The following is a 25,885-nucleotide window of genomic DNA, read 5'->3' on the forward strand; positions in this document are numbered from 1 at the left end:
CGGCTCACCGCAAACTCTGCCTCCGGGTTCAAGCGATTCACCTGCCTCAGCTTCCCGAGTAGCTGGGATTACAGGCGTGTGCCACCACGCCTGGCTCATTTTGTATTATTAGTAGAGACGGGGTTTCTCCATGTTGGTCAGGCTGGTCTCGAACTCCTGACTCAGGTGATCTGCCTGCCTCGGCCAAAGTGCTGGGATTACAGACTAGAGCCACTGCGCTTTCGTCTCTTTACCATGAGGGAGGGAGGGAGGGAGGGAGAGAGGGGGAGAGGGGGAGACGGAGAAGGGGAAGGGAAGGGGAGGGGAAGGGGAAGGGAAGGGGAAGGGGAGGGGAAGGGGAAGGGAAGGGGAAGGGAAGGGGAGGGGAGGGGGAGGGGAAGGGGAGGGGGAGGGGAGGGGGAGGGGGAGGGGAGGGGGAGGGAGGGGGAGGGGGAGGGAGAGAGAAAGAAATATTAAATCCCTGTTCTTTTACTACATGGGGAAACCTCGGCTCAACTTGTTCGCCTGTAAAATAGGGATAATACAAGTCTTTACGCCACACTTTCCATGATGAAATTAAAAATGAAGTTCTTCCGTCAACTTTAAAGTGATGAAGTAACGGAGCTCAGAGCGGGCGCAGGCATCGCCGCTGAGGAGCCCGAGGCTAGGCTCTCGGGGGAAGGGCCGGGCGACCTCCCACCCTGGCCAGGGCAGGCCCCGCAGCAGCGAACTCGGCTCCTTCCGTCATCGCCCCGAGCTCCCGCCTGCCCAGCCCCCAACGCCCAGCAACCCAGATAAGTGCTAGGGTTCGGGCTCCTCAGCCCAGACCATTGGCGCCGCCCCGAGGGCCCGAATCCTGTCAGGCTGCCAGGTTCCAAGCCCGCGTGCAGCCCACCTCGTGGGGTGTCTCCTGGACCCCAATCCAGGAATCAGGCGTGGGGAAGTTTATCCCGGAGTTAGAGGCCCAAGGCCTGGGGAGAAGCAAGACCCCTCCTCACCTGAAACCAGTAGGCCGCGGGCTGGCTCGCGAGCCCGCCGAAGACTCTCTAGTTACCTCAGCAGAACTCCGAATGCACCTACGCCAACGGCCACTTCCGGAGCCGCTCAAGCTCCCGCCAGAGCCGCCAGCAGGTAAGCTCCTATTGGACAGAAGCCCTAGGCTGTGGCCAATACTCAGTCTTCTTCTTCAATGGGTCCCCGCTAGCTGAAGCAGCGGCGCTCTCATTGGCTAGTTGTTCATAAACTGACGAGGCGGGACCGCTCTCGAGGAAGCCTCCTACAATTGGCAGCAATCTACGTCCGTCACCTTGTGCCCGCCCCGGAAAAGTAAAAGGTTTTTTTTTTTTTTTTCCAGCGCGTTTTATTTGAACTTTCGGGCGGGAGAAAGTTGTATGATTTATCAATCCATTTTGGAATGGAGATGAAAATATTAAAACTGTGACTCCTGCTGCTTGTCCCTAACGCTTTAGTGAAGGAGTTATCTGTATCCAAAGGATAGTAGTTAATCGAATAATTTCTAAATATTTCAATATTTTGAATTTCGGAGCCTGTAAAAAGGGTAGGACAGTCCAGTTCATGTGTATCCTCTCATGGGGTTGAAGAGCTCACTTAAAAGACTTTGCCTACACAGTCTCTTCAATCTCAAACAGCTGTAATGGATCTGAGCTACTAAACAGTCTCAAGTCACTTGGCAGGGCCGCCGCTCGCCGCCAGCGCCAACAGCAACGGGCCCCAGGAATTCTCCAGCTACGAGAGCGCGAGCCCACAGGCGTCTCGACTCCGGGCCCGCCGCCGACAGGAAAGCCACAAAGAAAACTGATAAACCCAGACAAATGATAAAGACAATCTAGATGTAACAGAACTCATTAATGAAGATCTTTTGGATCAGCTTGTGAAATACGGAGTGAATCCTGGTCCTATTGTGGGAACAACCAGGAAGCTATGTGAGAAAAACCTTTTGAAAGCGAGGGAGCAAAGAACAGAATCAAGATCTTCTCCTCTGCCAACAATTTCTTCTTCAGCAGAAAATACAAGGCAGAATGGAAGTAATGATTCTGACAGATATAGTGACAATGAAGAAGACCCTAAAATAGAGCTCAAGCTTGAGAAGAGAGAACCGCTGAAGGGCAGAGCAAAGACTCCAGTAACCCTCAAACAAAGAAGAGTTGAGCACAAAAGAGCTATTCTCAAGCTGGAATAACTGGGACTGAATGAACAAGTGGATCTCCAAAAGGCAGACCTCTGCAGGCATTATAAACTAGGGAATCTACAAGAGAGTCAAGAAGAACTCCAAGGAAAAGAGTGCACACTTCAGAATATTTTCGTATAGATGGTGCAGTAATTTCAGCGAGTACTCCCATAGCTGAAACTATAATGGCTTCAAACAATGAATCCTTAATTGTCAATAGGGTGAATGGAAATTTCAAGCATGCATCTCCTATTCTGTCAGTCACTGAATTCTCAGACATACCCAGAAGAACACCAAATACACCATTGACAAGAGCTGAAGTGGGAGAAAAAACACAGGAAAGAAGGGTAGAAAGGGATATTCCTAAGGAAACGTTCCCCTGTGAAGCAGCTACACCAACAAGAATTAGTGCTAGTTGCCGCAGACCAATCAAAGGAGCTCCAGGCCGGCCTTTAGAACTCAGTGATTTGAGGATGGAGGAGTCATTTTCATCTAAATATGTTTGTAAGTATGTTCCCTCGACAGATGTCAAGTGAGAAAATACGAAAAAAGGGACACTCTATTCCTGTATGGATAAAAATTCTGCTGTTTGTTGTTGTGGCAGTTTTTTTTGTGTTTGGTCTATCAAGCTATGGAAACCAACCACATAAATCCCTTCTCTAATTTTCTTCCTGATGGCTCTAGAAAACCCAACTGAGTGGTATCTCTTTGGCACATTCAACTTGATCTTGTATTTTTAATAACTGTGTTGAAGAACATTTGTGTATGCTTGTTGACTCCAAGAACTAAAAATAATGTGATTTTGCCTCAATAAACATAGTATTCCATTGGAAAGCAAACAAAATATATATAAATGGACTTCATTAAAATGTTTTTGAACTTTGGACTAGTAGGAGATCACTTTGTGCCATATGAATAATCTTTTAGCTCTGGAACTTTTTTTTTTAGATAGGGTGTCACTCTTGTCACCCAGGCTGGAGTGCAATGGCATGATCTCAGCTCACTGCAACCTCCGCCTCCCAGGATCAAGTGATTCTCCTGCCTCAGCCTGCTGAGTAGCTGGGACTACAGGCATGTGCCACCATGGCCAGGTAATTTTTGTATTTTTAGTAGAGATGGGGTTTCACTATGTTGGCCAGGCTGGTTGAACTCCTGACCTTAGGTGATCCACCTGCCTCAGCCCCACTAAGTGCTGGGATTACAGGCATGAGCCACCCCACCCAGCCATAATGTTCATTATCTTGATAGGGCTTGGATTACTCATATGTATGCATTTGGCAAAACTCATCTAAATGCTATCTTTAAGATTTGTGCCTTTCACACAAATTTTTCACAGCAAAAACTTACCTTTCCACACCCCCCCGCCAAAAAAAAGCCCATACAGAGGTAAACTTCAGCTAATGGCATAAATGCTGAAGTGTTTAGGAATGAAGTGCATACAAAATTAGGATGGATTAATGGATAGAAAGAGGCACAAGTAGATAAACAGGTATGTGATAAAACAAATATAATAAATTATTGTAGAGTTTAGGTGGTAGGTATATGGTTATTCAGAGTACAATTGTACTAACTTTTCTGTGTATCTGGAAATTTTCATACATAAGTGTTGGGAAAAATCAGGTACAGGGCCTTGGAAGGCATCCTGTGCAAATAAAAGGCCCTGAAAATTCAGTTTTCTCAGTTTTACAGTAAATTCACCTATAATAATTGTGGATCTGCCAGAGTATGAATAATTCATCTACCAAGGAGAATTTTCACTGTAACTTCTACAGTAAATAGAACAAATGATTTTAAAGATGAAAACATGGCTGGGCATGGTGGCTCACGCCTGTAATCCCAGCACTTTGGGAGGACTAAATGGGAGGATCCCTTGAGGTCAGGAGTTCCAGACCAGCCTGGGCAACACAGCAGACTCTGCCTCAAAAAAAAAAAAAAAAGAGAAAAAAGAAAGGAAAGAAAATAGTAATACCTACCAATAAGTTCTACAAAAGAATCATATTGTTTATATTCTTCTGCATTTTTTATTTACAGAAAAAAGACATGTTCTAGGTTTAAAAAAAAATCAAGGATAAGTAAAAGATAAAAAAAAAAATAAGGCCAAGTGTGGTGGGTCATGCCTGTAATCCCAGCACTTTGGGAGGCCAAGATGGGAGGATCACTTGAGCCCAGAAGTTCAAGACTAGCCTAGTCAACACAGTGAAACCCTGTCTCATAATAATAATAATAAAAATCAGCCATGATTTTATTCATCAGAGATGATTACTAGAATACAAGATCCAAATGTATTTTTATTGCTGTCTTCTCAGTGACTGAAACAATGGCTAGCACATTTGCTGTTGAATGATTTAGAATGAGTTCTGAAAAAAATGTAACTTTAGAGGCAGGGGTTAGTGTATCCTAGGCAAAGCACACACCATGAACAAAAGTATAAGAAATCTAGAATGAGACCAGGCATGGTGGCTCATGTCTGTAATCCTAGCACTTTGGGAGGCTGAGGCAGGCAGATAACTTGAGGTCAGGAGCTTGAGACCAGCCTGACCAACATGGTGAAACCCCGTCTCTACTAAAAATACAAAAATTAGCCGGGTGTGGTGATGCACACCTGTAATCCCAGACACTTGGGAGGCTGAGGCAGGAGAATCACTTAAACCTGGGAAGAAGAGGTTGCAGTGAGCCAAGATCGCACCATTGCATTCCAGTCTGGGCAACAAGAGTGAAACTCTGTCTCAAAAAAAAAAAAAAAATCTAGAATGAAAGTACCACAAACATAGGTTTCAGTCTGGCAGGGATTAAAATCTGACAGCTCCTATATGCACATATTTTGTTTGTCCTATCAGCATTAAAATAATTTTTTTTTTTTTTTTTTTTTTTTGAGACGGGATCTCACTCTGTCACTCAGGCTGGAGTGCAGTGGTGCAATCATGCCTCACTGCAACCTCCACCTCACAGGTTTAAATGATTCTCATGCCTTAGCCTCCTGAGTAACTGGGATTACAGGCATGTGGCCACCACACCCAGCTAATTTTTGTATTTTTAGTAGAAACAGGGCTTCACCATGTTGGCAAGGCTGGTCTTGAACTCCTGACCTCAGGTGATCCTCCTGCTTTGGCCTCCCAAAGTGCTGGGATTTCAGGCGTGAGCCATCGTGCCCAGCCTAAAATAATGTTTAATGAGATACTAACCTTTAAAAATAAGGACATCACAGAAAAATCCAACTTTCTAGCTCTTTTGACAAAATGGAAAGCTCTGGAAATGTTGGAATCCCATTCTATGTGACAAAGTTTAGATTGGAGTTGAGCAGATGCTGTTCTTGCTCATCTGTTCACTAAAGCCCCCTCCAGGCACAAAGCATTCATTTAGGTTCCTTCCTAGGCCCTAAAAGTATTAGACTTTGCAGTCTCTGGTAGGAGAACTCTGGGATCTGATTGGAAAGTCGAGTTGGAAAGTATGGTATGGGATATATCCATAAGGCTATGGATATCTGAATAGGAAGTTTGTACTTGATTCCTTGGGCAAGAGGAAGAATTGAACACTGTTTGCCCAGTTACTTCTGTTGTGTAACAAACCACCCCAAAACTTAGTGTTAAGACAACAGTAATTTATTTAGCTCCTGATTGTGTGAATGGGCAATTTGGACTGGGCTCTGCTTGAGTGGTTCTTCTGGTCTTGATTGTCCTCATTCATGTGTTAGCTGCCATGTTGGTTGGTTTAGTATGACTTCAGCTAGGAAAGCATGTTTCTGCTTCATGTGGTCTCTCATTCCCAGCATGCTCACTCAACATGTTCATGGCTGGGTAAGGTTGCAACAGACATTTAAAAGGCCTCTTGAAACCTAGGCTTGGAACTGGCACACAGTCACTTCTTCCACATTCTATTGATCAAATCAAGTCCCAATGCCAGCCCAGATTGAAATGGTGGGGAAAGAGACTTCATTTGTGGATGGGAGGAGCTGCAAATTACATTGCCAAGAGGTGTGGACACCCAGAAAGATACATTTGACAAACCATCTATCAAAGTTACTGTCAGAGATATGTTTTTGGAAATATCATTTGAAGTGGGATGTGTCCTGCATGACTGGAATTATTTTCTATTTGTAACAGATAAATGCTGCCACTCCTTGCACCCATAAATAACTCAATAACAAAGGATATGAGAGAGAGAGATGTCCAATTTGTGCCTCTGCCAGCTTCTTGTCCAGGGAATCCTTGGTTTAGATTTCGATACACTACTTAGTAAAGGTGGAGAGTTTCTTTAAGATTTCTGTGGATGAATGAACAGAAAATTAGACCAGACCAGGGAGCTGAGAGCCAAGTTAGAAACACAAAGACATTTCTACATTGCACAGTTGCTTAGAAACTGCATTCCCCCTGGTCTGGCTGGCGCCTAAACCACCATCAGCACTCATGCCTTTGTGATATAAAGTTATCTTACTTGATCAACTTTTAAAACACAAACACCTCATAGGAAGGGATAAACTCACATCTTAGTGTGAATTAGTCGCTAGTGTTAGATTCCTTAATACTAGGAGGACTCTAGGTTGTAAGGGAGCTTGGTAGAAGAAGAAAGAAGACAGAGGAGAGAGTGAAGTGGAGGACGGCATTGTATAAATCACTGTTGGCTTCTCATCCACCCTAAAGACCAATTTTTCAGGAAGCATCATTAAGTCTGCACTTCTGCTCTGTGGTGATGAAGAGAAAGTTTCAGACAGAAACTATGATGTGACTTTGATTTTTCATTCTGAAAGGTAGGGATGTGGATGAAGGGAGAGGAGAGATGACAGATGAGACCCTCTTGGGTAGTGTGAGAGGTTTTCCTGACAGACCATCTGTGAGAAGGCCTTGAAGAATAGTCCTCATGCTAGAGACTTCTGTAAGTAGAGAGAACATTCTTGGAAGCTGCCTCAAAAGTCTGGACTCATGGCTCGTTCCTTCCTTCCTTCCTCCCTCTCTTCCTCCCTCCCTCCCTCCCTCCCTTCCTCCCTTCCTCCCTCCCTCCCTCCCTCCCTCCCTTCCTCCCTTCCTCCCTTCCTCCCTTCCTCCCTTCCTCCCTTCCTTCCTTCCTTCCTCCAAGTCTTCCTCTGTTGCCCAGGCTGGAGTGCAGTGGCGCGATCTCAGCTCACTGCAACCTCTGCCTCTGGGGTTCAAGCAATTCTCCTACCTCAGTTTCCTGAGTAACTGGGATTACAGGTGTGTGCTATTACGCCCAGTTAATTTTTGTATTTTTAGTAGAGATGGGGTTTCACTATGTTGGCCAGGCTGGTGTTGAACTCCTGACTTCAAGTGATCTGCCCGCCTTGGTCTCCCAAAGCACTGAGATTACAGGCATGAGACAGCGCCCGGCCCCTTCTCTTTTTTGTCTGGGCTTTGTGGAAAGTCTGCGAGATTTAGGTCTAGGATAGGAGAGAGAGATGCTTCCAGGGAGGGAGACAGTGTAAGGAAGCTATGGAGAAGCAGCTGATGATGTGGTGAGATAAAAGTCTGCGTCAAGGAAATAATCCCAAGGATGCTGAAAAAAGGAAGGAAGGCAGACAAGGAGGAATGAAAAGAGGAGAAAGATAGGCAAAAATAAAGCAAGAGAGAAGAAAAAGAAGAGAGATAGAAAGACAAAAAGACAACAAGATGATGCCTGCTGTGGTGGTGCCTGTTGTCCCAGCTACTCTAGAGACTGAGGAAGGAGGATCACTTGAGCCCAGGAGTTCGAGGCTGTAGAGTGCCATGATCCTGCCTGTGAATAGCCACCATACTCTGGCCTGGGCAACGTAATGAGACCTCCTGTCTAAAAAAAAAAAAGAAAAAGAAAAAAAGATAAATAGACAGATACAGACAAAAAGAAAGGAAGGAAATAGGCAGGAGGAAAGTAATCTGCCCTTCCAAACCACTTTGGATAAAACAGTGCCCTTTGGAAGCCCTTACACTACTGACATTTGGGCCAGATAGTTCTTTGCTGTGGTGGGCTGTCCTATGCATTGTAGGATATTGAATAGCATTCTTTTTTTGAGACGGAGTCTCGCCCTGTTGCCCAGGCTGGAGTGCCATGGCGCGATCTCAGCTCACTGAAACCTCTGCCTCCCGGGTTCAAGTGATTCTCCCGCCTCAGTCTCCTGAGTCGCTAGGACTACAGGCATGCGCCAACACACCTGGCTAATTTTTGTATTTTTAGTAGAGACAAGGTTTCATCATGCTGGCCAGGGTGGTCTCAAACTCCTGACCTCAGGTGATCCACCCACCTTGGCCTCCTAAAGTGTTGGGATTACAGGCATGAGCCACCATGCCCAGCCAACATTTTTTTTTGAGACGGAGTCTTGCTCTGTAGCCCAGACTGGAGTGCAGTGGTACAGTGGCACGATCTCGGCTCACTGCAACCTCCACCTCCCAGGTTCAAGAGATTCTTGTGCCTCAGCCTCCTGAGTAGCTGGGATTACAGGCATGTACCACCATGGCCGGCTAATTTTAGTAGAGATGAGGTTTCACCATGTTGGCCAGGCTGGTCTCAAACTCCTGACCTCAGATGATCCGCCCACCTCAACCTCCCAAAGTGCTGGGATTACAGGCATAATCCCTGCGCTCAAATCCCTCCTGAGTAGCTGGGATTACAGGCATAATCCCTGCGATCAACTGCGCTCACCCATCATCCTTGGCCTTTATTCATTAGATGACAGTAGCACACCCCATCCTAACACTCTGGCCTTATAACAAACAAAAATGCTTTCAGACATTGCTAAATGTTCCCTGGATAAAATCACCCCTCATGGTAAACTACTGCCTTGGAGCTGGTGAAAAGGAAATCTTTCACAAATGTGAAATAAGCATGGGGCTCACGCTCTTTACACCAGAAAGAACCCTACCATCCACAGAGGGCCGCACAGAGGGATCATGGGCCCGGCACTCATCAATGATCTCCCGCAGCTCTGAAGGGCAGTCTTCACCCAGCGGCTCCTGCTGCCGCTTCACAGCCACCAGCTCGTAGATCTTCTCAGAATTACAGCCTGGAAATGATAGCATGAGAGCCTTAAAAAACTACTCCGGTACTCGTACATCTCTATGGATGCTGATGGCTGGCATCAGAACTAAGGACTCTGAGTATGGAAACAACAAGAGCTTCCAACGATTCCACTGACCAGCCCAGGCAGTTCCAACATTAAACAACAAATTGCCAGGGGCAGCACTGATGGGGAGTTTCTGGTCTATTGGCAGGGGACCCAACCCCAGCACTGGCTGAGCCAGCCTTCACCTTCTTCACCTTCAAACGGGATCCTTCCAGTGACAATTTCCCAGAGGACGATTCCAAAGCTAAAAGAAAACCAAGAAACTGAACAACCATAACTAGTCTCCCCTTTCCACTGTCCCTCTAGCCACTGCCAGAAAACTCAGTGAATTTTTTGATTACTACCCAATTTCATTCAACAGAGTTGAGTTTAGGTGGTCCTTGGAGGAGTTTGATTTGGGTTTTCCTATCATGCACATCTGAGTTAGAATCTGTACCAGAACATGAATGTACCTGTATATTTCAGACTTTACGTCATATCGATGATATATATTTTCCAGTTTCTGAGGTGAGATATATGCTGTAGATTTGACTCTGTCTGTCTTTTCTCTCTTAGTTTTCAAACTGATGGAAGTCTGTGTTTTCCTCAACTCAAATCCTGCAAGCTAGACAGAGAGGCAACTTAGAGACATAAAGAAACAAGCAAGATCTTGGGTAGAGGAGAAAAGGGCAGGCATTATTGCTACACACAGTTGCCAGGGAATTGTCTTTTACCTTAGGGATTTATTTCCTGTAGTGACTTCTGTCTGTGTGGCTACTCTATTGGTTAACATTATGGGTTCAACTTAACATAGTGCAGTGACCAAGAGAAACACAAAGAGATTTCTTCTCTATAAAATGGGGTGATGACAGGGGGGATTACTTGAGATAATGGTTATAAAGCACCGGTAAGACCTGCTAAGTTGTAGTTGTTGCTAGTATGACTATGTTAAAATATAGAGTTTTCTCAGTTGAGGACTGAACTCCACTCAGTGAGAGTGGAGAGGGGTCGTAGAGCCACTGCCTGGCTCACCTTTTCCCAGAGAAGCAGATGGAAAAATGGCATGGGGGCATTCCCTCTGTACTATCTGGCCCTATGGGGGGTCAGCCTGATCCTTCGGCTTTGGTGTGACGAGTGTGAGTCATCCCCCCAGCCCTGCGTGGTCACGTAGTGTTCTTAAAGAAACCATAGCACAATCAGTGAGAGCGTATGTTCTTGTCCTATGCACACCTGCCATTGACACCATTGGTGTGCAGAAGGCTGCCAGCCCCAAACTCAGCCAGGTACCATGTAGGCAATGTGAGAAAAGGGATAAGGCACTTAGATGGCTCATCCACCTTTCATTCATTCATTCATTCATTCACTCACTTGCTCACACATTTCCTGAGCACCGACATTCTCTGACATCTAGCGCCATATGGGATACCAGGGGTGAAAGGCGGAATAGCGCATCTTACAGTCAGGCTGGATGAAGAGCGTGAGAGTGGTGGACACAGTGTTTTGGGAGTACTTATGTGACCATTGCAGAGGGGGAAAGACATTTGAAAGGCAAAAAAGGCCTGTCTGCTGTTAATTGAGGGCTGTCTCTGACACTCATAAGACTGGAAGAGCCGGGCGCGGTGGCTCACGCTTGTAATTCCAGCACTTTGGGAGGGCGAGGCAGGTGGATCACCTGAGGTCGGGAGTTCAAGACCAGCCTGACCAACATGGAGAAACCCTGTCTCTACTAAAAATACAAAATTAGCTGGGGTGGTGGCACATGCCTGTAATCCCAGCTACTCGGGGGGCTGAGGCAGGAGAATCGCTAGAACCCGGGAGGCGAAGGTTGCGGTGAGCCGAGATCGCGCCATTCACTCCAGCCTGGGCAAAAAGAGCGAAACTCTGTCTCAAAAAAAAAAAAAAAAAAAAAAAGACTGGAAGAAAGAAAACCAGCCATGGATGACAAAGGTAGACCGTCACCTATGGCCCTTAGTAATGTTGCTGATGATAAAAATAAAAATGACTGCTGATTGTTAGATAGCTTCTGGGCAGGACCAAGGGGGTAAGTGGACTACACAGTAAACAGCTGATAGGAATGCTTTGTAGCAATTTTTTCTTTTTTGCTTTTTGAGACAGGGTCTCATTCTGTTGCCCAGTCTAGGGTGCAGTGGCGTAAACATAGCTCACTGCAGCCTTGATCTCCTGGGCTCCAGCCATCCTCCTCCTGCCTCACTCTCCTGAGTAGCTGGAATTACAGGTGTGCACAACCATGACTGGCTGATTTTTAAATTTTTTGAAGAGGGGGAGGTTTCACTGTGTAGCCCAGGCTGGTCTTGAACCCCTGGGCTCAAGTGATCCTTCTGCCTTCCCTTCCAAAGTGTGGGGATTACAGGCATAAGCTACCATGCCCGGCCATGTAGCAGCTCTTTTCTTCTTTTTTTTTTTTTGGAGACGGAGTTTTGTTCGTGTTGCCCGGACTGGAGTGCAACGGCGCAATCTAGGCTCACTGCAAACCTCCGCTTCCCGGGTTCAAGCAATTCTCCTGCCTCAGCCTCCTTAGGAGCTGGGATTACAGGCATCTGCCACCACGGCCGCTAATTTTTTGTATTTTTAGTAGAGATGGGGTTTCACTACGTTGGCCAGGCTGGTCTTGAACTCCTGACCTCAGGCCATCCACCTGCCTTAGCCTACCAAAGTGTTGGGATTACAGGCGTGAGCCACCATGCCCAGATGTGGCAGCTCTTAAAACAGCAACTGACATGTCCCTTGCAGAAACACTGCAAGGCCTGCCTGCAGAGTTGTTATCAGAGATGCTGACTCCTGCAAGTCATGGGCTTCTAAGCCTGGATGACCCACACGCACCTAATGGGAGCTGCTTTCTCCAGCACCTGTGGCTCTGACAAAGCAAGTATCTCCTGGATGACTGCGAGGACTCACCCTGGAGGGAAAGGTTTGGCACTGCTGACACTGTGTTTTCTGCAGGACATCCTTCTAAGTAACTGAATGACAAGTGTGGCCTAGACCTGTCCTGTGAGTCTGAGTCCTTAGACCTAAGAAGATCCCCCGTTGTGTGTTGTAGGGACACAGAAGTGGTGTCCAGGCATCTAAGGGGAAATGACTTTTAGCCCATCCCTGCTAAATGGGCAGTGAGGGAAGGCAGTCATCAGAACAGGAGGCATAGATGGATTCTGTTGTGTGGTGGGCACACAGAAAGTTGAACTTAGTTCTGAAACTAAAATTGAACTCAGTTCTAAAAATAAGGCAAGCCCGGGCATGGTGGCTCATGCCTGTAATCTCAGCACTTTGGGAGGCTGAGGTGGGCGGATCACTTCAGGCCAGGAGTTCAAAACCAACCTGGCCAACACGGTGAAACCCTATCTCTACTAAAAATGCAAAAATTAGTCGGGAGTGGTGGTGCTTGACTGTAATCCCGGCTACCTGGGAGGCTGAGGCAGGAGAATCGCTTGGACCTGGGAAGCAGAGGTTGCAGTGGGGCAATCTCGCTCACTGCACTCTAGCCTGGGTGACAGAAAGAGACTTGTCTCTAAATAAATAAATTCATAAATAAACTAAGGCAAAAATCAAGCCTTTCTGAGACATTCGTGCCCCTCTCCTAGCACCAGTCATGCAGGTTTGACCCAAAGCATCCTATGGAGGGCACACTCACCTTCACTTGATAGCCTTGAGTTACCAGGAAGTTTGAGCTTCTGATTTTTCCGTGGAGTTCAGGTTCTTCTGAATGGTGTAGCCTGACACAGCCAAAGGCAGGGAGCATTAGTGACCTTTGCCCAAACTTTCTTGGGGGGACTGACAATGATGACTGGGCTAATGAGGCTGGACAGTACCATGGGTGCCTGTCCACGGAGAGACGCGAAAAACTGGGATGCAGAGGCAAGGTTTGAGAATCGCAAGCCGCGAGTATAGAGCAGAGATGAGATTCATAGTACAAGGGGGCATGACAGCCCTTGTGAAGTGCATGCAGTCTGGCATCAGGGGTGCCTTTAGGTAGAGAAGGACAAAGGTGCCTCTGTGTTGCTTTGCCTGGGAAGTGCTGGACAGATCCGAGTGCTCAGAGGCATGGCTGGGTGGCTGGACCTTGCTGGGATCCTTCAGGTCAAAACAGAATGTGGAGCTGGGGTCCCGCTGACTTCCAGACAAGGGTTTTGGTTTCACAAAGCCCCTGTGTCCCAGGTTGGGTTGTGGTCATGGTGTCTGCCTGAGCTCAGATTCTCCCAGAAGCAGATCATGAGCCATGGTTTGCGTACGAGGGATTGTATCAAGAAGGTGCTCCCTTTGCCAGGCACGGTGGCTCATGCCTGTAATCTCACACTTTGGGAGACCAAGGTGGATGGATCACTTGAGGTCAGGAGTTTCAGACCAGCCTGGCCAACATGGTGAAACCCCGTCTCTACTATTAATAAAACTACAAAACATTAGCTGGGCATGGTGGCATGCGCCTGTAATCCCAGCTACTTGGGAGGCTGAGGCAGGAGAATTGCTTGCACCCAGGAGCTGGAGGTTGCAGTGAGCCAAGATCATGCCACTGCACTCCAACCTGGGTGACAAAGTGAGACTCTATCCCAAAAAGAAACTCCCAAAGTCCCCCAAACAAACAAAAAGAAGGTGCTCCCAGGAGAAATGGTGAGGGAGTAGAGGAAGCAGGATGGGGAAAGAGAATAAATCAAGCAAGAGGTTGATTTCAGGTGAAATCCCAGGCTCAGGTGGTCTCATGGGGACCTGTGGGCACAATTACAACTCAGAGCATGTCCCACAGGAGGCAAAGGAACTGGACTTTTGCATTCACACCAGTCAGTGGTTATGGACTGTGTTGGGGAGGCCAGGGACAGATGGATATAAAACTCGTCAGCACTTTCAGCTGTCTATAAGGGTGAAAGGGCTCCAGTGCCCACAGGCAATCCTCTGAAGATTACAGCTGTTAACTTTTAGTAGCAAAGCGTGCCGAGAGGGGGATGGGTATATAGAGCTAGTAAAAAGGATCAGAGGTCATTTGGAGGGGATATTAAGAGTGTCCCCTACAACATCCAAAAATATTTCTCCTTAAACTCACTAGTTTAAGGAGTTGAAAAGAAACAAACTTGATAATTTCAAATTAATAGCTAAGACAGTGTTTCCAAAAGTATGGGATAAGGTGGTATGCAAGATTATATAAAGGGAAAATTACTCTCCTTTCAATTTGCTCCAGTCTTTTGATTACATCAAGGAGAAAGTTGGGGTTTGGTGTTTTTTGTTTTTTTTTTTTTTTGAGACAGATTCTTACTCTGTTGCTGGACTGGAGTGCAGTGGCGTGATCTCGGCTCACTGCAACCTCTGTCTCCCAGGTTCAAGTGATTCTCCTGCCTCAGTCTCCTGAGTAGTTGGGACTACAGGCACCTGCTACCATGCCCAGCTAATTTTTTTATTTTTAGGAGAGACAAGGTTTCACCATGTTGGGCAGGATGGTCTTGATCTCCTGACCTTGTGATCTACCCGCCTCAGCCTGCCAAAGTGCTAGGATTACAGGCGTGAGCTACTGCGCCCGGCCTTGGTGTTGGGTATCCTTAACACTTGTCTGACTCTGCCAGTATCTCCACTGTACAAAGAGAATGTGGGTTGGACCACAGAACTTCTGGCAGGCAGCCTCATCCAGCCAGAATTTAATTACATTGTTTTGGTTTCATTTGTGGTTACCTATTTTTGGCAAGTGATATGGTTTTCAATTTATGGCAGTAATAGAAAGTGTCCTATTAAAAAACTTTATTTCAATTTTTTTTTTTTTTTTTTTGAGATGGAGTCTTGCTTTGTCGCCCAGGCTGGAGTGCAGTGGTATATTAGTTCACTGAAACCTCCTCCTCCTGGGTTCAAGTGATTCTTGTGCTTCAAGCCTCCTGAGTAGCTGGGATTACAGGCCTGTGGCACCATGCTGGGCTATTTTCTGTATTTTTAGTAGAAACGGGGGTTTCACCATGTTGGCCAGGCTGGTCTCGAACTCCTGACCTCAAGTGATCCACCCGCCTCGGCCTCTCAAAGTGCTGGGATTACAGGCATGAGCCACCGCGCCTGGCCTTTATTCAGATTTTTAAAAAGTGAGTCAATGTAATGAAAAATGTTAAGTAAATAACACTGGTAGTAGTATAGTTAAAACCCTGCAGGTGGTTTGCGAGGGACTAACCTTTGGGGACCCTTGGGATTAAGAATCCATAGATTCCGCAGGTGAGAATAGGTAGAGTTGCCAAATAAAACACAAGACACTCCATTAAATTTGAGTTTCTGATAAACAATTAACATACATATTCATGTACTAATATATATATATGCCCACAAATTGTATATGACATACTTGTACTAAAAAGAAATGTGACCAGGTGTGCGGCTCCAGCACTTTGGGAGGCCGAGGCAGGCAGATCACAAGGTCATGAGATCGAGACCATCCTGGCTAACACGGTGAAAACCCATCTCTACTAAAAATACAAAAAAATTTGCCAGGCGCGGTGGCTATTTTGTAGCCTATAGTCCCAGCTGCTGAGGAGGCTGAGGCAGGAGAACAGAATGAACCCGGGAGGCGGAGCTTGCAGTAAGCCAAGATTGCGCCACTGCACTCCAGCCTGGGCAACAAAGCGAGACTCCGTCTCAAAAAAAAAAAAAAAAAAAAGAAAGAAAAAGAAATGTGTATCCAAAATTTGGGACTGGGTGCAGTGACTCATGCCTGTAATCCCAGCACTTTGGAAAGCTGAGGCAAGAGGATTGCTTGAGCCCAGTAGTTCAAGACCAGCCTAGGCAACATGGCAAAACCTTGTCTCTACAAAAAATATTTTTTAAAAAAATTGGCTGAGTGTAGTGGTGTGCGCCTATAGTCCCAGCTACTCAGGAGGCTAAGGTGGGAGAATCCCCGAGCTCGGGAGGCTGAGTGAGCTATGATCACATCGCTGCACTCCAGTCTGGGCAAGAGAGTGAGACCCTGACTCAAAACATAAAATAAAATAAAATAAAATTTGATATCTTTGATATTTAGTATAAGTATATACCATGCAATATTCAGGATGCACTTATACTAAAAAATGATTCATTACTTTCCTAACATTCAAATGTAACTGGATATGTTTACTTTTATGCTAAATCTGTCCACTCCAAAATTAGGGCTTATCCAACTCTATAAGTGCAGTGTGTACATCAAATTCAACCATCAGTTCTGGGAGCTGGTGTTCCCTGGGTTAAGCCTCCTTCCTCCCTCCTATCTGTAATCAAAGTAAATAGTAAAACAGTGTATGGGAGGGAAACTGGGGCTTCCGGCCTGCTCCCTCACCATCTCTGAGAGTATCAGAAGTGTGGACAGACCCGTCCAACCCTTAGTGGTGCCTTTTCACCCCGTCGTACCAGTACAGGCCTCGGGCTGCCCCCAGGACTAGGACGATGCGCTTGCTGAGTGTGAGGTCTTCTTCCCTATCCAACAGCTCCCTCAGGGTCCCAAGTTCACAGTACTCCATGACGATGGAGAATTGAGGTGGAGTCACTGGTGGAAAGAAGCCAGGCACTATGAGAATCTGCCCTACTCGAAGCTTCCCCTGTCCTTAGCCTGCCTCTCCCAGCCTCAGTACAGATATAGACTGGCTCTGCTGTGAGTCCCATTTCTCCCCCAATTCTCAGCCCACAGTTTTGCTCCCCACCTCCTTGAACAGACCAAATATGCCCAGAATTCCCATCCTCTTCTCCATAATACTTGGCTTGTCGTAATTCTACCTTAAAAAAAAAAAAAATTGGCTGGGTGTGGTGGCTCACGCCTGTAATCCCAGCACTTTGGGAGACCGAGGTCAGGAGTTTGAGATCAGTCTGGCCAACATGGTGAAACCCCGTCTCTACTAAAAATACAAAAAATTAGCTGGGTGTGGTGGCACGTGCTGTAGTCCCAGCTACTCGGGAGGCTGAGGCAGGAGAATCGCTTGAAGCTGCGAGGCAGAGGTTGCAGTGAACAGAGATCGTACCACTGCACTCCAGCCTGGGCAACAGAGCAAGACTCTGCCTCAAAAAAAAAAAAAAATGTTCTGCCAGGCATGGTGACTCACGCCTGTAATCCCGGCTCTTTGGGAGGCTGAGGCGGGTGGATCACTTAAGGCCAGGAGTTTGAGACCAGACTGGCCAACGTGATGAAACCTCGTCTCTACGAAAAATGTAAAAATTAGCCAGGTGTGGTGGCACATGCCTGTAGTTGCAGCTACTAGGGAGGCTGAGGCAGGAGAATTGCTTGAACCTAGGAGGTGGAGGTTGCAGTGAGCAGATCGTACCACTGCGCTCCAGCCTGAGAGACAGAGCGAAACTCTGTCTCAAAAAAAAAAAAAAAAAAAAATTATTTCTCTTTTTCTTTTTTTACTTCCATCTCCTTTTCTTAGTTTAATTCTAAATTTTCTTGAGCAGTTATTTGGGGAATGTCTTCCTCACTCAGCTGGAAGCCCAAGAAGGCAGGAAATGTGTTTGTCTTGTTCACACGGTGCTTACAAGGAGCTTCGTACATCTGTGTGGGAGGAATGAGTGGGGTGCACATGGCAGGGGCAGGTGAGGACTCAGACAAGAAGTCGACATCCCCGTTCATGGGCCTGAGTTGCAAAACTGACATATGACTGGGCCAGGCACCTCAGCGGTCCCCAAGGAGAATAAACGTTGCTGAACGTTTGCCTTTATGTTTTATTTTTTAATTTTTTTAAGACAGAGTCTCGCTCTGTCACCCAGTCTGGAGTGCAGTGGCGTGATACCGGCTCACTGCAACCTCCACCTCCCAGGTTCATGCAATTCTCCTGCCTCAGCCTCCCGAGTAGCTGGGATTACAGGCACCCACCACCACACCCAGCTAATTTTTGTATTTTTAGTAGAGACAGGGTTTCCGCATGTTGGCCAGGCTGCTCTCGAACTCCTGACCTCAGATGATCCACCTGCCTCAGCCTCCCAAAGTGCTGGGATTACAGATGTGAGCCACCGCGCCTGACCTACGTTTGCCTTTAGACTGGGATTCCACACTCTGAAATCAAGTTGGCCTGAGGCTGTGGAGCAACTTCCAAAGGGGATAAGACAGGAGTTGCTCTGTCCGCTCTCTAGTCAAGAGCAGCAAAACATGACCAGCAGGAGGGGTCATTCCATGAGAGAGATGGTCTTGAGCTCCTGACCTTGTGATCCACCTGCCTCGGCCTCCCAAAGTGCTGGGATTACAGGTATGAGCCACTGCAACCGGCCAGGTAAGTTAATTTTGCTTTTAGATTTGCTCTACAGTAATGATGACCAAGGGTGTTTTCCTTGTTTGGGTCAGACAGCTTTATAATTTATTTTTGTTTTTGTTTTTATTTTTTTTATTTTTTATTTTTTATTTTATTTTATTTTTTGAGACGGAGTCTCCCTCTGTCGCCCAGGCTGGAGTGCAGTGGCCGGATCTCAGCTCACTGCAAGCTCCGCCTCCCAGGTTCACGCCATTCTCCTGCCTCAGCCTCCCGAGTAGCTGGGACTACAGGCGCCCGCCACCTCGCCCGGCTAGTTTTTTGTATATTTTAGTAGAGACAGGATTTCACCATGTTAGCCAGGATGGTCTCGATCTCCTGACCTCGTGATCCACCCGTCTTGGCCTTGTTTTTATTTTTGAGATGGAGTCTTGCTCTGTTGCCCAGGCTGGAGTGCAATGGTGCACCCTCAGCTCACTGCAATCTCCGCTTCCCAGGTTCAAGCAATTCTCCCACCTCAGCCTCCTGAGTAGCTGGGACTACTGGTGGCTGCCACCAGACCCAGCTAATTTTTGTAGTTTTAGTAGATATGGGGTTTCACCATGTTGGTGAACTCCTGACTTCATATGACCTGCCCATCTCGGCTTACCAAAGTGCCGGGATAATAGGTGTGAGCCACTGCACCTGGCAGCTTTATAATGTTTTAGAGCAACAAGATGCACCCCTCTTCCAGGCTGGCATCTAAACATGTACCCCCTTATTTCCCAGTGGGCTGAAAGGAGAAGATGTGGCCATGTTAGTGCAAACCAACCCTCAGCCTTCAGCGCTGCTCTCCTAAAAGAAGATGAGAACATGCATCTTGGGATGAAAAAAAAAATTAACATTGATAATAATCACACTTTGTAGATTCCACCCTTTGTGGTGTTCTTTAAAAAAAGTGCAACACGTTGAAACACAGGAAGTATATTCCAGGCCATCCAAAGCTTGACCAATCCCAGAAGCATTCCTTACCTGTTTCATCAATGCAAATCCCGAATATACGCAGGATGTTGGGAGATTCAAATTTCTTCATGATTTTGATCTCATCGTTGAAAGTCTGCCTCACTATTCTATGAGGATAAAGGGAGAAATCGGGATTTCAGAACTGGAAAGTTCCTTAGAGAACATTCAATGTGGTGACCCTCTGTGTATGTGGGGGTGGGGGTATCAGCATCTCCTGGGGGTAAGAACGGGTGCCAGGATGAGCTCAGCTACTGATGACAACATGTAGAACCCCTCGGGTGCCTGTGGCAGCACAATTAGTTCCTCGGGGTCTGTGAGATATTAATGGGGCTTGCTAATATCTTTTCAGTAGTTAAAATAGTCTGATAGAATTGTATTTTTATGACCTACAGGGCTTTCCTAAGCAAACTAAAAAGTCAAGTATTCGTTATTGTTTTTAGGCCGTAACCTGTTGTTTAGCATATACTCTGACAGATCGTGGTGTCTGTCTTTTTTTTTTTTAAACTGGAGACAGGGTCTTGCTCTGTCGCCCAGGCTGGAGTGCAGTGGTGCGATCTTGGCTCACTGCAGCCTCCACCTCCCAGGTTGAAGCTATTCTCATGCCTCAGCCACCTGAGTAGTTGGAACTGCAGGTGCGTGCCACCATGCTTGGCTAATTTTTGTATTTTTTTTTTTTTGTAGAGACGTGGTTTCACCGTGTTGGCCAGGCTGGTGTGAAACTCCTGGCCTCAAGTGATCTGCCCACCTCTGCCTCCCAAAGTGCTGGGATTACAGGTGTGAGTCACCATGCCCAGCCTGTGATGTGTGTCTTTGATTAATAAAAATAAGGATATTTATTAAGTGAAATCTTATAACCAAAATTCCTTCCAAAACGTGGGCCTTAAAAAATATGGGCAGGTAAATTATTAAAGAGGATCACTGGAACCACCAACTCAATCCAATCTGTTAATTCATTCTGAGTCTTAGACTCAAAGGGTAAAGGAGGCTTGTCCCAGGTCTGTCGGAGAAACAGAGCAGGTTCAGAGCCTACAAAAATCAATTGTATTTCTATCTGCTAGCAATTAACAATCAAAAGATTAAATTAAAAATTGTCATTTCCAATAGCATAAAGAGAATAAAATACTTAGCAATAAATTTATAAAAGAAGTGCAAGTCTTACCCTGAAAATTTTGTACCTAAAATTTTGTACCTAAATTGTTGAAAGAATTTTGTTTTGGTTTGTTTGTTTGTTTGTTTGTTTTTGTTTGTTTTTTGAGACGGAGTCTCACTCTTGTTGCCCAGGCTGGAGTGCAATGGCGGGATCTCGGCTCACTGCAACCTCTGCCTCCCGGGTTCAAGCGATTCTCCTGCCTCAACCTTCCGAATAGCTGGGATTACAGGCACCTGCCACCAGGCCCAGCTAATTTTTGTATTTTTACTAGAGACGGGATTTCACCATGTTGGCCAGACTAGTCTCGAACTCCTGACCTCAGGTGATCCTCCTGCCTCAGCCTCCCAAAGTGCTGGGATTATAGGCATGAGTCACTGCACCTGGCAAGAAATTTTAAAAGATCTAAAGAAATGGAAAGACGTCCCATGTTCTTGAATAGGAAGACTTTGTATCATTAAGATGATAACATTTTCCAAATTGACCTACAGGTTCAATGCAATCCTTACCCAATTTGTAGTTGGCAAAAAAAAAAAAAAAAAAAAAGAAAGCAAAAACGAAAACAGAAATTGACAAGATATTCCTAAAATTTGTATGGAAATGAAAGGAATTCAGGATAGCCAAGACAGTCTTGCAAAAAAAGAACAAAACTGGAAGACTCATACTTCTCAATTTCAAACATATCACAAGGCTACAGTAATGAAGACAGTATAGTGCTATCTTAAGACTAGACAAATAGATCAGTGGAATAGAATTGGGAGTCCAGAAGTAAAGTCATACAGATAAAGCCAGTTGATTTTTCACAGTTTTTTTTTTTTTTTTTTTTTTGGAACACACTCTGTCACCCAGGCTAGAGTGCAGTGGTACAATTTCTGCTCACTGCAACACCTGCCTCCTGGGTTCAAACGATTCTACTGCCTCAGCCTCCCAAGTAGCTGGGACTACAGGCACCTGCTACCACGCCTGGCTAATTTTTTGTATTTTTAGTAGAGATGAGGTTTCACTATGTTAGCCAGGATGGTCTTGATCTCCTGACCTGGTGATCTGCCCGTCTTAGCCTCCCAAAGTGCTAGCATTACAGGCATGAGCCACTGTGCCCAGCCAACGCCCAGCTAATTTTTGTATTTTTAGTAGAGATGGGGTTTCACCATGTTGGGTAGGCTGGTCTCGAACTCCTGACCTCAAGTGATCCACCTGCCTCGGCCTCCCAAAGTGCTAGGATTACAAATGTGAGCTGCAGTGCCAGGCCAGCACAGTCTTTTAAACAAATGGTTCTGGGACATCTGGATATCAACATGCAGAAAAATGAAGTTGAATGACTACCTTATACAATACACCAAAATTAACTCAACATTGGAAACCTAAATATAAGAGCCAAAACTATAAACTCTTAGAAGAAAACACAGGAGGGCCAGGTGCAGTGGCTCAAGCCTCTAACCCCAGCATTTGGGGAGGCTAAGGTGGGTGGATCACTTGAGGTTAGGAGTTTCAGACCAGCCTGGCCAACATGGCAAAACCCGTCACCACTGAAAATACAAAAATTAGCTGGGCATGTTGGCGCACGCCTGTAGTTCCAGCTACTTGGGAGGCTGAGGCATGAGAATTGCTTGAACCCAGGAGGTGGAGGTTGCGGTTGAGCTGATGTCACACCACTACACTCCAGCATGAGTGAAAGAGCAAGACTCTATGTCAAACAGAACAAAATAAAAAAAAACCCCAAACCTGTACATGAATGTACACAGAAACATTATTCATAATAATCAAAAAGTGGGAAAAATACAGGGTTCATCAACTGATCAATGGATAAATAAGATGTCCATACAATGGACTATCATTCAGCCATAAAAAAGAAATGAAGAAATGATACTTGCTACAATATAGATGAACCTTGAAAATATCATGCTAAGTGAAAGAAGCCAGACTCAACAGATCACGTATTGTATTATTCCATTTACATTAAAGATTTGGAAAAGGCAAATCTATAGAGACAGAAGGTAGGAGTGTTGCCTGGGGCTCAGGATGGTGGTGATGGGGGTGAATGAGGAATGACTGCTAGTGATATAGGGTTTCCCTCCTTCCCTCTCTCCCTCCCTCCCTTCCTTCCTTCCTTTCTTCTTTTTCTTCTTTTTTTTTCGTTGGAGTCTTGCTCTGTCACCCAGGCTGGAGTGCAGTGGCACGATCTCAGCTCACTGCAATCTTGGCCTCCAAGGTTCAAGTGATTCTCCTGCCTCAGCCTCCCAAGTAGCTGGGATTATAGGGTCACACCACCATGCCCACCTAATTTTTGTATTTTTTGTAGAGACGGGGTTTCACCATGTTGGCCAGGCTGGTCTTGAACTCCTGACCTCAGGTGATCTGCCCGCCTTGGCCTCCCAAAGTGCTGGGATTACAGGTGTGAGCTACTGCACCCGGCCTGTAAATATACTTAAAGTCATTAAATTGTACATTTTAAATAGGTAAATCTTATGGTATGTAAAATATATCTCAATAAAACTGTTAAAAATATGGTCTCAATCAAAATCTTGATCACATTTTGAGGAGTGTGATAAAACTTTCTTTGATATTTATTTAGCTAAGTCAACCTCAAAAAGAAGAATCAGGAGGAAGTTCTTTATCAGATACCAAAACTTACTGCAAAGTCATATGAAAAACACAGTAACAGTGTGTCATTGGTACAGAAACAGACAAATTGATCAGTGGGAAAGATTAGAGAGATGAGAGTCAGATCCATATCTATATAAAAACTTAATATACAATAAATATGGTACCACAAATCAACAAGCAAAAGACAGACCACTTACTAGATGGTATAGAGAAAACTGACTATGTGGCTAAAAATAAAAGTTGACCCTACATAATGTCACATACAAAGGTGGATTCTAGTAGGTGGATTAACATGGATTAAAACCTAAATATAAAAAAATAAAACTGTAAAGTTAAGAGAAGAAAATATAGAATGTCTTTAAGATCTAGAGGTGGGGAAGGGTACCTCCAGAGCACAACTAAAAATCTGCAATATCTAAAGCTGACAAGTGCTTGATTTCCACAATATACAAAGATCTACAAACAGACAAGACAAAAGCAGCAACCGTGATGGAAAAAAGGGCAGAGGATATGAACAGGCAATCTATGGAAGAGAAAACCCAAATAGCTAAAACATGTAAATAAGGGCTTGAATTCATTAGTAAAAACAGAAATGCAAGTTCAAACAACTACAAGAAGAAGTAGTTATAACTACTTTATAACTAGAAGGATGAAAGTAATTAGAAAGCTGGATAACAGTAAGGGTTGATGAGGTTGCTTGTGGGAGTGTAGGCATAGACACTCTGTTCTGTTTTGTTTTTTTTTGTTTTTTTTTTTTGAGACGGAGTCTCGCTGTGTCTCCCAGGCTGGAGTGCAGTGGCGTGATCTCGGCTCACTGCAAGCTCCGCCTCCCGGGTTCACGCCATTCTCCCGCCTCAGCCTCCCAAGTAGCTGAGACTACAGGCGCCCGCCACCACGCCCGGCTAGTTTTTTGTATTTTTAGTAGAGACGGGGTTTCACCATGTTAGCCAGGATAGTCTCGATCTCCTGACCTCGTGATCCACCCGCCTCGGCCTCCCAAAGTGCTGGGATTACAGGCTTGAGCCACCGCGCCCGGCCTAGACACTCTGTTCTGAAGAGTTGCCTGGTAATACTTTGTCACTTAATATACACATAGCCTATGGCCCTTCATTTTCTCTTCTGGTGCTATATCCCAAAGAATTCTCATACAGGTCCTTAAAGGGATACTTAGTATGGCATCTTTTTGTTGGGGAGAAGTTGGAAGTTGACTGGATTCCATCACTGGAAAAAAAAAAAAATAGACAAAATATATGGCTGACACCTGTTATTCCAGCACTTTGGAAGGCGGAGGCAGGAGGCGCTTGAGTCCAGGAGTTCCAGACCAGCCTGGGCAGCACAGGGGGACCCTGTCTCTATAAAAAATTTAATAATTAGTCAAACGTGGTGGTGCATACCTGCTGTCCCAGCTACTTGGGAGGCTGAGGTGTGAGGATTACTGGAGCCCAGGAGGTTAAGGCTGCAATGAGCTATGATCTCACCACTGCACTCCAGCCTGGACAACAGAGTGAGACCTTGTCTCAAAAAAAATAAATAAATAAAAATAAAAAATTGGCAAAATGGGGATCTTCACCATGGATGGCAGACAGAAATTAAGGAGTCCAAGTATGGAACATGTTTCATGATGTTGAGTGGGAAAAATGAGGAAAGGAGGCAACAGACAGGTAACTCTACCAGTTGTGAACAGGAAAAATGTATGCATACATTTTACAAGAACAGATACAAACAAAACACACTAGAATTATTGTCTGGGGAGGGGATGAGCAACTGGGAAACAGTTGGAAGAGAAAGTTTTTTTTTTTTTTAAATATATATGTGAATAAAGGAGAGAAGACCTAGAACTGAGGTGGAAAGATGTATTTAAGTCAAGACTCTGCTCCTTAATAGTGGAGAGCAGTCATTTAACCCTTTGAGGCCCAGGCTTCCTCATCTAAAAATGGAGACAATACCCCTCTCTCCCTGGAGAGTTACAGAGACTAAGTATTGGTACACACGAGAGAACCACACAAAACAACTTACGCAATGCTGCCAGCCTGGGGGTTGTTGAATACTTTTATGGTCACTGGAGCTCTGTGGTATTCTCCTTTATAAAGTGTGCTGACTTTATTTTCCCTTAGCAGAATCCACGGGGATCCCGAAAGCTGCTCCTTCTTGATCTCTTTGATTTGCTCTTGCGGGATCTGCATGCATTTTGGTAGTAAATCTGACCTCATCCCCAAGAGGAAAGAAGACAAAAGAGTCAATGAGCAGAGGAAGGGGTCCTAAGGGAGGTGGCATCCTTGTGATGTGTGAGTGGGAAGCTCTACAACATGAAACAGAGCTGGTCGTGGCTGGGGCTTCTGATCGACTCAGCCCAAGGGAGCGGCTCCAATGCCTCTGAGTGACCAGTAGAGACACAGTTGGATAGTTAACAGAATGTGTCATCCACTTCCTTTCCCTCTTCAAATCCCACCTGTCCCTCCAGCCTTAACCCTCATCCAGACTTGTCTATCTCATCCTGGAAGGATCTCTATTCTTGTTACCTAGAGCTTGGCATTTGAGCATCTGGCATCTGGTCTAGTCATTTTAGATCTAGTAGTTAGGGACATAGTTCAAGCTCAGTAACCTTGCTGTTGTGTGTTCACTGTCTGTCTTTCCTCTTTTCTCCTCTACCCCATGCGCTCCTGGAAGGCAGTGTCCTTCTCTGCATCTTAGTCCCCTCTTTGCATGGCCTCTGGCATAAAACAGATACTCACAGTTTTGTTGAATGAATGAATGAGTGGGCATTTTAA

At 45.6% G+C, this 25,885-nt stretch overlaps 2 protein-coding genes, 1 long non-coding RNA gene and 1 pseudogene across 29 annotated transcripts in view; 2 read left to right on the forward strand and 2 right to left on the reverse strand.

The window, feature by feature from the left end:
* The window catches only part of RFWD3 (ring finger and WD repeat domain 3), a 48,848-nt gene extending 47,789 nt beyond the window's left edge, over positions 1 to 1,059 (reverse strand). For 4 of the 5 annotated variants that reach the window (XM_077984683.1, XM_015126617.3, XM_077984684.1 and 1 more), the window contains exon 1: positions 978 to 1,059. The gene's annotated coding sequence lies outside the window, so the exon portion shown is untranslated. The remainder of the gene's footprint in view (positions 1 to 977) is intronic. The other variant, XM_077984682.1, reaches the window with a different exon arrangement.
* A 495-nt stretch (positions 1,060 to 1,554) lies between these two features.
* On the forward strand, positions 1,555 to 2,994 carry LOC100430206 (lamina-associated polypeptide 2, isoforms beta/gamma-like; annotated as a pseudogene).
* A 2,756-nt stretch (positions 2,995 to 5,750) lies between these two features.
* Positions 5,751 to 25,885, reverse strand: part of MLKL (mixed lineage kinase domain like pseudokinase) — a 29,745-nt gene continuing 9,610 nt past the window's right edge. For 9 of the 23 annotated variants that reach the window (XM_077984687.1, XM_077984685.1, XM_077984689.1 and 6 more), the window contains exons 5-12: positions 25,134 to 25,317; positions 19,376 to 19,473; positions 16,542 to 16,677; positions 12,838 to 12,919; positions 9,665 to 9,816; positions 9,398 to 9,456; positions 9,012 to 9,152; positions 5,751 to 6,427 (exon numbers count right to left, since the gene is read on the reverse strand). In XM_077984687.1, coding sequence (XP_077840813.1) covers positions 6,393 to 6,427; positions 9,012 to 9,152; positions 9,398 to 9,456; positions 9,665 to 9,816; positions 12,838 to 12,919; positions 16,542 to 16,677; positions 19,376 to 19,473; positions 25,134 to 25,317 — 887 coding nt within the window. In that variant the 3' untranslated portion in view covers positions 5,751 to 6,392. Of the gene's footprint in view, positions 6,428 to 9,011; positions 9,153 to 9,378; positions 9,457 to 9,664; positions 9,817 to 12,837; positions 12,920 to 16,541; positions 16,678 to 19,375; positions 19,474 to 25,133; positions 25,318 to 25,885 lie in introns of all 23 variants that reach the window. The other 14 variants (XM_077984688.1, XM_077984686.1, XM_077984694.1 and 11 more) reach the window with 3 other exon arrangements.
* On the forward strand, positions 14,405 to 21,070 carry LOC144337738 (uncharacterized). Its single transcript, XR_013411222.1, has 2 exons — positions 14,405 to 14,470; positions 19,913 to 21,070. It is a non-coding gene; the product is annotated as an uncharacterized LOC144337738 (long non-coding RNA).

The sequence above is a fragment of the Macaca mulatta genome, chromosome 20 (genome assembly GCF_049350105.2).
Source record: "Macaca mulatta isolate MMU2019108-1 chromosome 20, T2T-MMU8v2.0, whole genome shotgun sequence".
NCBI classification, from domain to species: Eukaryota; Metazoa; Chordata; class Mammalia; order Primates; family Cercopithecidae; genus Macaca; species Macaca mulatta.